The sequence below is a fragment of the Pteropus vampyrus genome, unplaced genomic scaffold, assembly GCF_000151845.1.
Source record: "Pteropus vampyrus isolate Shadow unplaced genomic scaffold, Pvam_2.0 Scaffold6, whole genome shotgun sequence".
NCBI classification, from domain to species: Eukaryota; Metazoa; Chordata; class Mammalia; order Chiroptera; family Pteropodidae; genus Pteropus; species Pteropus vampyrus.
In genome coordinates, this window is record NW_011888787.1 from 3,464,447 (window position 1) to 3,475,683 (window position 11,237).

An 11,237-nucleotide genomic window follows, 5' to 3' on the forward strand; every position below is an offset into this window, starting at 1 on the left:
TGGGAGCTCTCAGACTGGGGGGCTGGTTTGTGCAGAAGGTGATGAGCTCCTTTGAAACGAATGTAGCTCCTTGAGGTGTCCAGGTGTCTTATTAGAAGAACCAACAGGTGTGTTTGAAGAAGGAGAATCTTTAAAACCTGCAGGTTGGGCGATCTGGCAGTTAGTTCATAGGGCAAGCAAACCAAAGACGATGGATTTGGAATTTAGATAAAAATCGAAGTCGTTTTTAGAGCTTTTTTATAACGTTTGTAAAACTGAGTTCAAAACATTTGAATACGTTTCTCTTTTTAAACTTGATGAAATGTTGAAAAGTGTAATTTTTCAAAGTGCTGTGGCGTCTCAACAAAAGCGAAGGCCTCAGGAGCAAACCGCAGGGGAGGTGACTTTCCCTCAGAGGCAGTGACATTGGCCATATTACACGTGAGACTTCAGGTCCCGGTTCAGAAGTCTGGATTTTAGCGGTGGGGAGCCACCATCCAGCACCAGAGCAGGGAAGCGATTTGACGAAATACATTTTTGGAAGATTAATCACATGGTAGGTGTCCACAATGGATGAGAGAGGTGACGCCGAGTTACAAGCCGCTGTGACTCTTCGGGTAGACAGAGGTGTTGGTCGTAGATATTTGGAAAGAAAAAATCAGAAGGTATTTCAAGAGCCCACAATATTTAGACTTTTTTTTTTTTTACAAAAAGACGTTAAGATGAAGACGTAAGATGACTCAAGGTTTTATACTTGAATGACAAAACGATAGGTCATACTTTTTTCTTTTTTAGTAATGAGGAAGTCTCTTTAGATTTGAGTATTCTTCCGGAGACACCAGACCTAACGGAAGACCTTCAGAAAGGGTATTTTCGAAGAGGGGATTTCTTGGCACTTCCTAAATTCAGGGCATCCACTTCCTGCTGTGTTTTAGGTTGACATCTGGCTTTCCTTTTTCCCCTCAAAGTCCCCTTAAAATTTCCACCAGCTGTGTTTATTAGTTCTTTCACATCCTTATACCACCTTTATGGCACTGGTAACTTTCACCTGAGTAGAATTAACTGCTCTCTCCTTAAACAGTCTGGGCTGGTGATGTCTTTTTATTAAAGTTAATGGAAATGCCACCAGATATGTATAAGAAATTCTCATTTCTTACAGAGTAGTGAGCTGAATTAATTATAATTCACCTAAGTAAGTTGTTTTGGGGAATGAAGTCGGCACATTTCTTGCCTGTTTAATGATGCTTGAGGTACAGATGTAACTCAAATGTATTAGATAGGACTGTGATAAGTCCCATGGGCAGTGAGAGAATGTGAAGGATCACAGACGGAGAGGTCGGAGGTGGGGAAGCTCTGTCCCAGACGCCGGACAAAGCTCAGCTCTTCCCGGTTTGCCATGTGGCAGTGGTAGAGTCATGAAACCACCAGAGAGAGCTTCTCCGTGGCTAAGGGGCCCCAACCACACAGAAGGTTACAGTGGCACTTTCGCGTGTCTCCCTTCCCTGCGTTTTCATGTTCCACTTGACCTTTACGATGACCTTATAGAGTATTATCGTCCCTTTTACTGATGAAAATGAGGCAGACTAGCAATGGGTTTCTCCACTTGTAGAGCGAGAGTCTGGGCTGGATGACTTCCTAGAAGTCTCCGAGCTTACGAGAGCTATGGCCCAGGGTCACACAGCAAGTCGGGGCTACGGCACGCTCTTCCTGACTCCTGATCAGCAACTCTTCTGGTCATGCCACGCCCTCCTGGGGAGCCTCGCCTCGCTGGCCTGGTGTTCCCACACAGTTAGTGCTTGTTAAGCACTTGCGCTGTGCCAGGCGCTATACTAATAATTATCGCTCATGTATGCATTATTAGCCATGCGACTCATTTCGTCCCCATCACAGTTGCGTAGGGTAGTTACTATGTGTTTCCTTGTCGTGTAGGATAGGAAACCGAGGCACAAGGGATTAAGTACCTTGCCCAAGGCCAAGTGGCTTTTAGTAGTGGTAGAGCTGGGATATGAACCCGGGCAGTCAAGTTCCGAGGCCATGCTCTCAGCCAGCGTACCACTCCCTTGCAGAGGTGAGCTATTGGAGAACTGACGTTTTATGGAGTGGAGAGAGTAATTTAAAGACCGCCTTTCTGGATGTATCCATCTATCCCTTCATCTTTCCAACATCTGTCCTCTTCATTGAGGTGCCAGCTGTGTGCCTTCTATTATGTCAGGTGCTGTGGTTAAGAGGTGAATAATAAGACCTCGTCTTTACCTCCCAAAGACGCACAGTCCGAGGGGCTCATGATGCACCTCTGTTCGATTTAGAAAGTGTTCGATGAAAGACTAGACATTGGCCGAACTAGATCAATAACCTAGAATCCGTAACAACACACAGAGCACACGAGAATCACCTGGGTCGGTGGATTGATTTTTAACACCTGCCTGCCCGCCGGTGATTTCCACGTGCACTGGTATTTGAAAAACGGCTTCTACGAACCGTGTCTGAGGAAGCAGGAAGCTTGATTTTCTGCTGCTGAGAAATGCCCAGCCTCCCCGCAGAGGCGGGCGGAGGTAATGCAGCACCTAGAACAGTGGTCTCCCAGCCATCTTGGAGACTTGTGGGGCTCCTTGGGAGTGCCTGAGGGGTGCACCGGGCCGGAGGGACTGGAGGCGGCCGAGGAGGAGGACTCTGGGCCTCCAGTCGGCAGTCGGCTGCAGCATGTCCTCACCCTTGCGAAGGAGATCAGTCTGTTGCTTAAGACTGAACTTGGAGAAAGATTTCCAGTGCTTAAAAAAAAGATGGAACTTTTTTTAACCGAAGAACAACTTGAAAGCAGCACGTAACGACTTATGTGAGCCAGACGAAACCAAAAAACTGAGGCAGGCCTGAGCGAGAAGGGAAGTCGTGTGTGGTGTGCGTTTCTAACACGCGGGCGGCTACCTGAGCGAGGCGGGGTTCGGGAGCAGGTCGGGGTGGAGATGAGTTGGACTCTTTCATTTTTAGATTATTAATCGGAGTTTAAGTGTTCCTTTTGTCTTAGAAAATATCATTTTAAATAACAGCATATTATTCTGTCATCTTGATAAACTTCAGTGTAATTTGCTTTTTAGTAGATGTTTATAATGTATTGAAATTTTATTTGGATGCTCTCATGACCTTTCGCGCGCGTGTGTGTGTGTGTGTGTGTGTAGGTATTCCATATATATATTTACATGTTTTCTCAAATCTCTGATGATTAGTTTTGGGGAGAAAGTAGAGATGCAAGAAGGCATTCGAATTAACAGATAGGCAAATGACCAATGGGATAAACTCATTTGCATTGAGATTTTAGAGGGCAGGGACGATGCAGGGTGACAAGCGTCTGAACCTGCTGTGTGCCGGTCCAGGCTGCCCTAGCCAGTAGGGGGTGCTTCCTGGAGGAAAGCTGGGCATGAGGTCTCGGGGCTGGCAGGTGTCTGACACGCGCCACGCTTTATTCCACCTATTCCCAGAGCCAGCCCACAGCACCTTTTGCAAGTCAGATATCTTTTGGAATTAGACATTTTTTTAGACATTAGAAAGGTAATATGATTTCCTCTATGTGTTTTGTTTATTTTTTAAAAATTTTTATATTTTGATTTTTTCAATTATAGATGACATACATTATATTAATTTCACCTACAACACAGCGATTAGACATTTATAAAGCTCCTCTATGTATTTTAAGAAGCACTTCACTTAGTAATGGGGGGCACCCTATACACAAGCCTGTGACTATTTTTAGTAAAAGATAATGAATATTTGAAGTCAGTGAGAAAAATAAAAACTATAAATCCTCATGTCAGTTCAGGTGAGGATTTGCCACCATCTTGTGTGAAATCTTTTGGCTTTCAGGATTGAAGATAAGAGATTTGGGGCCTGTGTGTTTTCTGAATTGGGGCAGGTAGGTCTGACCCAGAAGAAGAGAATTCTCTCCCATTGGTACTCAAGGGTGTGGCTTGCCTGTCTCTTCAAACTCACAGAGAAGTTGGGAGCTCTTCATAAATTTGCAGATGATGAATCTAAGTCTTACTCTTTTTTGTACTAATTATTAAATTTTTTTCCCCAGAGCCTCTTCCATCTCCAACACTAAATTGTGCATTGAGTGGTGAAAATATTACAGTCTCTTGCTCGATCCCAGAAAATTACAAAACTCATCGAGAACTAATCAGATTCTCGTGGCGTTGCTCTTCAGCGCAGTGTGTCAATAGCTCAGAATCTACGATGCATTTTCAGAAGACAGATGACCTTTCACAAAAAATAGAGTGTACCATTGAGAATCAAGTATCCAGCGCGATGTCATCACTCGTTTTGGAAACCTATGTCCCAGGAGGTGAGCAAATAACTAAATGTGCAATGGCAGAGATGTTATGTACAAATGGGGTTCATGGACCAGTGTCGGTTTGTGGGTTTCAAACCTCAGGTATAGCAGCTAACATACATTTCACAAATTCAAAATGGAAAATTAGTTAAAATTTTCATAGGTACCCCATTATAGATATAAAGCTCACATTTTTAGCACTCTCTGTGTCCAGCACCATCCTAATACATGTGTTATTTAATTTACTCCTCCTGTAAATTAAATACATGTGTTATTTAATTTACAACCCAATGAGTTGGATACTAGTGCTTATTCTTATTTTATGGGGAGACACCAAGACACAGGGAGTTTTACTTTGCTTGCCCAAGGTCAACAGCTAGGAAGTGGCAGAGCCCGGTTTTGAAATGAGGCCATCTGGCTCCAGGGCACGTGCTCTTGACCATTTACAATACTACTTATGATAGTCTTAATAACCATTAAGTTCTCAAAGACTGCACATGCACTACAAGAATATGTATTGGATATATTTGTCTAGGCTAACACTCAGTTCATCTCATGACAATCTGTTTCGCCTGTGTTGTTTTTTTTACGTTAAGTATTAAGCACGTTGTAGTTTGCAAGTTTATTACCTATTTTTTTACATGACATCTTCAGTTTATAAACAAAAGGATCAATGATTTGAAGGTAGTTCATTAAAACATAAAAGAGGAGGTGAATTATAGTATTGACTATAATTTGAAATAATATCATAATTATGTATCGTGAATAGGATTTCCAGAGCAAATAGAGAAAATGAGTCTCTTTGGGCTAGGATATGGTGATTGTGTGCATGATTTTTTTTTCCCAAACAAGCAGTTGAAACAGAAAAGGGCAATTAGTGAATATAATGAATATAAAAAACTCGAATTTTATTTGATTAGTGAGCTAGTCTCCTTAAGTCTCCAGTGTATCGTACTTTTTGAAACTTCAAATAATGACACAAAGCCATTCAAGTTAGAGTTTCATTTTCAGACAAAGTAGTGTAACTTCTCCGATAAAGCAAACAAATATTTGCAGAAAAAATACAAAATGAGTTCCGGTTTGTCACTGACTAAAGACAGAGAAAAGACCAAACCCACAAAAGTGTCGCCATTTGCCCAAGTCACACAATTCTCAAGAATATTTAAACACCAGCTGCAAAGTTAATGATAGTTGTTATGCTTGGAGCAAACATTCCTTTACTAAATCGCCTGTTGGGTGTTGCAGAATACCCAAGGTATGTAGTGTGGAAATGCAATCTGGGTGCTAGCAGGTCGCTGCTTTATGACAGGAATGACAGAAAACCAAACCAGTGTGATTTTCGGCTTTTGGCTGTGCGGTGCACGTCACCGACAAGCAGAAGGAAGGTGACCACGTGTGGAAGAAACAAGCACAGTACCATCTCGAAAAGCTTCAGGTGTTCCAGGAGGCAAAATACTTGCAGGAAATAATTTTCGAATAAGGTCCGTTATAGACTCATATGGAGCAGTTTAAGAGATTTTCAAGCATTTTGCCCTTGTGCGGTTTTCAGTTAACCTTTCCCGCTAGAATCGAATGCTGGCGTAAAATGCTCTCTTTCCTGTAGACACCTGGAGAAAAGATCGTCTTGATAACATCCCTCTCACTGATATGAAAGTGAAGTGTTAGGAATTTGAAAACAAATCCTTTTTGTTATTAAATAACGTGATTCATCTTGTTTTTGTTTTACATTTCCCACATTGTCGATCGTTCCCATTACACTGTAGATTTTGAAAGTTTGAGAAACATTGCTAGATAATTCTTAGGGTATCAACATAGGAGATACATATCTGGGCTCCTTTCCTTGGCCTCCACTAACCAGATATTAAAAGACCTTTTTCTTTTCTGCAAATCTGGGACCTGAACTCAATGATCTAAATGGGACTTTGCAACAATAAAAGGCCGGGGTCTCTTTTTTCCCCCTCCATTATGATTTTTGAATACTATTCTATGGAGTTGCATACATCATAACATATAAATCCATGAAGATGTACAGTTAAATACAGGATCTTGTTAAGTGTCGATTTTTTATGCAGACTTTCTAATGCTTTATCAATGAAGCATAGTAATTCACATCGACTAGCCTACCATTCCTTAGCAAACCCTTCCAGATTCTGTTTCATTTACTCCTCACCAACACCTTCCTAGACTGGCCAGACAGGAATGATTTACTATTTAAGAGCGGGGAGACAGGTTCAACTAGGTGGGGTGACTTCACCAAGGTCACTTAAGTAATGGAAATAGAATTAAAATGTAGGTCTTCGAATTCCAGAGTTTATTTTCCATGACACCATCCTGATGCTGTCTCAAAATAAATCAAATTAAGAAAAATTTTTGACCGATTCACAGGAATTGGCTAGTGAAAACCATACTGTGTAAATGATAGTGCAGGCTGCGGAGAATTCTGTAGCACCGTGGATCAACAAAATAGAAGGGGAAGAGAGGCGATGGGGGAATTTAGAAATTCAAAAATGTAAGAAACATATTGACTCATTGAAATATACGGACCTTATTGATCCTGATTCAAACAAAAAAATAAAAAATAGGAGAGATTTAAATACTGCATATTTGAGTTTAATTAGTTTTTTAGGTATGCCAGCGGCATGGAAATGTTTTACAAGCATTCCCCATCTTTTGGTTAAAAACTGTGCTCTCTGCCCATCTGTAAAACTGAGGACCTGGACTCTGCTGGTCTGTGACCTGCCTCTTGCGGCCATCCTTTCTCTGCTCTGCTTCTCTGTATTTTTTTCCCCCTTTTTTGCCTGGGAACGCTTAGGGGTCACTGGATTGTCTGTGTTTACGTGTGATTGTACCAAGGGACTCAGCCTCGTGTAGCACATACCGGGGATGATTCATAGCAGAGTGACCGGGCCAACAGCTTCCTCCCACTGGCCTGTGCCCCTGTAGTCTGCTTTGCTTTTCATTCCAACCTGTCTCCCTTGTCCTGCCCTACAGCCCTAGCTCACATAAGTTGCTGGAGCTTCACTGCGTAGTGGGGCATGTGGTGGTTCTGCCATGGTGTCTTCAATGTGACAGGGACAACCTGACTCCTTTGCAGGGACGATGTCTGTAGCCATCGGAAGGTAAAAACAGCGGTGCGATCATCGAACCAAAGGAATTTATGTTTTGTAACTCGGGCACTTTATCTTGCATTTTGTTTGTGTGTTAAATAATCTTTTCCCGTTTTTTTGTTTTGTTTTGTTTTGTTTTAAATTGTATTCTCTGGAGTCAACCAGGCAAGGGTTCCCGTGACTCCTTCCGTCACGGCACGGGGGAAGGGAGGAGGAGCGGGAGCGGAGCATGCGCGGTCCTTCCCTTTGGGAATCAGCCCAGAGTCTGTGGCCATGCCTGGCTCAGGGAGGCTGGGAGCCGTCATCTTTGGTTGGCTGGCCACGTGCCCTGTTACAACTCAGCAGTTCTGTTGCCAGAGAAAAAGAGAAGATTGGGTAATGGGGATCAGTGGGGCCTTCTGCCACAGCGTGCTGCCCAAGGAATATAACGAGGGCCATCTTAAAACACACACAAAATCGAAAAAGCATTTAAAGAATGATATAAATAATAAATATAGAGGTTCTAGATTTTTTTTTTTTTTTGTACCTAATTGGTTGTCTTATGTACTCCCTTGGGTGTATGCACCTAAATTGGGAACTCGCTGTCTAAGCAAGATGCTATGGGTGTCTTGGACTAGGGCGATGGTGGTGGGGGTTGAGAGAAGGGGTTCCGGTTCGGAGACATTTTGAGAACAGAGTCAGGAGGATTTCCTGTGCTTTGTCCCAGGAGGCAGAGTACTTTATAAGCAGTCAGTGACTGGCCCAAGCAACTGGATGACTTATGTCACTGAGACCGAGAAGCAGGGGAACAGCAGGTGTGTGGAGAAAACACAGAGTCACGTCAGGGACACGACATTGGAGATAACCACTAGGTATCGGACAGAGACGTCAAGGGTGGCATTCTGACATGCAAGTCTGACATGCAAGGGAGTCGTGAGGGCTGGAGATACAAATTGGGGCATAAATAGAGTGTAGGGGTCACGTAAAGCCGTGGACGAAATGAGGTCACTTGGAGAGAGCAGATGCCAGAGGGGATTCTGGCATTTAAGGCTGTTAAGAGGAAGAGGATCCAGCAAAGGAGACTGAAAACCCCAAGAACGTGGTGTCTCGGAAGCCATGTCAGGAGGGGGCGGTCAGCTGTCAGCGCAGTGGACAGGCCGAGGGAAAGGGCAGAGGGTTAAGAACTCATGTCGCCGTCGTCTCCCCCGAATCTCTGCGGTCCCGAAGTGATGACAGCATCTGGCATCATCACATGAGACAGGTGTTTTTTTTTGTTTTTTGTTTGGAAGGGATTGTATCCATCAGCATTAGATTCAGCTATTAAAAATGTATCAGTGGCTTAAAAACGTCGATTTCTCCTTTCATGTTAAAAAAATCGGAGGTCGGCAGCCCTGGGCATACCGTCGTTATGAAGTTGTGAGGAGCCCAGGTGCAGCCCAGCTCCTGCTGCCTTCCCGGCTGTTTCGGGGTTCGGGAAGGGGAGAAGTGGCCCGCCATATCCCTGTTAGACGTTTAAGAAAGACCACCCGAGCCTTCCTGCTTTTCATTGCCCAAAACTTAGTCACGTGGTCAAACCTAGCGGCACGAAAGGCTGAGAGATTAACTTTTCAGTTGAGTGGCGGGGTGTCCAGCTGCAAAGCTGAGTTCTCTTACGGAAGAGGGGAGAATGGCTCTGGGGACAACCAGCAGTGTGTGGCCAGGGGCCTCTCAGATCCAGCCAGTGGTGACCGCCTACTCGTTTGAACCCAGCTGTGTTCCTAACAAGAGGAGAGGATGAATGTTCCCGTTCTCATTTCTTCATGCATTTTCTTTCTCCTCACCCTTTTCTCTTCTCTGTGTCGTACCCGCCATGAGGGACCCCCCTCCCTTAGCGCGGGGCGATCGCTTTGCCGTGCCCTTAGATCCTCCGCCTTTGGAGCGTGAGGAGCTGGATAGAGCCCACCTCGTGAACATGCCGTCCTTATCTGTTGGGGACGTTTAGGTTGTCGTAGCTTTCCGATATTGTTAAGTCAGGCTGAGGGAAATCTCTGCATATTTCTGGAGAGGGGGAGGGGCACCTAACGGATAGTTTCTGTAGGTTAACATCTTAGAAATGGAATCGCAGGGCCGGAGGATGTCAGTAGAGATCCAGTGGCATCTAACGACTCAGGTAGGTTAGTGACGATGGCTAATAGTTGTTCTTAAATGTACGGACTCAGTGAATGCTGACAGCTGCCCTTTGAGATAGACACATTTCACTGTTTACAGTGAGCCCATGAGGAAACTGAGGCCCCGAGAGGTTGAAGCGCTCACCGAACGTTGTTGTAATGATTCAGCGCGACCACAGGCCCATCACTTAGCACGGCCAGCTGCTTCGTGATGAACGTTTTCAAGGCTCGTCATGCACAACTGCCAAATTGCCCCACAAAACTCACAATGTCAAGTTATGCTTCCACTGGCAGTGAGGGATGGCCGAGCATAAAGCTTCTAGTGGGACGTTTGCTTCTTTTCATAAACAGCACCGGGCCTGACATGTGTGTCAGCCTTATGTGTACCAGTTTGTTTAGAAATACCGTCGATTCTCTTTGTTCGCAGTGGTTATAGTCTGTAAAGTCACTGTGAACACAGAACTAGCAAATTCTGAACTATTGTTCCCAGGGGAAATACAGGGTTAGAGGTTCCTACCAGCCTCTGGTCACAACGTGTCCAGCAAAGTATCCATATCTAATCTTGTTTTCTGTGTTTCTGTTTAAAGACAACTTGTTTTATGTACACACATAGATACATATACCTACATATGCATATGTATATTTGATTCATTAACATTGAACACGTGGCCAACAGCACTGTAACTCATGCCTAAATGAAGCTTATCTGACATACATGTTTTCTCTCTAAGGAACCTCACGGCCTTCTTGCGCTTAGGGCTACTAGACAGCATTGCAGCGCTATGCACGGGGACCACTGTAAACGGTACAGTCTCCAACAAGAAACACAAAAATGTGAAAGATGTGGCACTCACAACCGTGAGTAGGCCACTTGTTTATAGCATGAGAGCTGAAGCAAGTAGGCGGACTGTTGCCGTGCTCAGACTCAGCTGGGACATGCGCATCAGGCAGCTGGGATGCTTCTGCACAAGTCCATGAATGAGCATACGAGTGCTGTGACTATTGATTTGGGGAATACAAATAAATTTTAGCAAGTAGATAAACTGTAAATATAAAATCTGCAAATAAAGAGGATCTACCGTATCTCTATTTTGATCAGTTGAGCTAATTGTCTTTCTTTTTTTGCAGATCACTCAAGGACTCGGTATGGACTTATAGCAGCATTACTACTACTACTACTACTGCTCTCGATTTGGCCGTTTATGAAATGTATGTGTACTTTCCTTAAAAAAATAATGTTTTCATACTCAAATGGGTTTTTCAAAGTCTAGAAAAGGAATAGTTTGAGAGTGAAAACAAAGTTTGAAATTTTAGGCATTTCAAAAGAAACAGAAACTTTTGTGTTTTACTTGTCTGGGTTGCTGAGTGTGCCAGGTTCCTCCAGAGACCCTGCATTATTTTAAGGTAGAATGACTCCTCAGGCCACGGCATGCTCTACATCAGGGGACACAGCCAAATATACCTGGGACCTGTTCCACAGCCTCCCTCTGTCTGTGGTCCACTTTACCATATAGTTTTACTTCTGGTCTCCAAGACAGATTTTACAAAAGACACCTTAACTCTTGGCCACTATAGCCATACTATCTGAGTCTTACCTCTCAGACAGAAGCCCCAGGTAGGAAGGAGCTTCTGTTGAGCTGGGTGACTAGAGTGAGTAATAATTATCTGGCGTTACCTGTGTTGCCTTCCTGAGCCTTCCTCAGC

At 43.9% G+C, this 11,237-nt stretch overlaps 1 protein-coding gene and 1 long non-coding RNA gene across 2 annotated transcripts in view; both read left to right on the forward strand.

Annotated features, from left to right (window-relative positions):
• CD58 (CD58 molecule) overlaps positions 1–11,187 on the forward strand; it is a gene marked incomplete at its 5' end in the record, with an annotated part of 33,431 nt that extends 22,244 nt beyond the window's left edge. Inside the window, 2 exons of the mRNA XM_023534902.1 lie at positions 4,049–4,312; positions 10,662–11,187. Coding sequence (XP_023390670.1) covers positions 4,049–4,312; positions 10,662–10,804 — 407 coding nt within the window. The remainder of the gene's footprint in view (positions 1–4,048; positions 4,313–10,661) is intronic.
• On the forward strand, positions 4,319–10,631 carry LOC111744739. Its single transcript, XR_002782312.1, has 2 exons — positions 4,319–7,419; positions 8,114–10,631. It is a non-coding gene; the product is annotated as an uncharacterized LOC111744739 (long non-coding RNA).
• Positions 11,188–11,237: the final 50 nt, after the last annotated feature.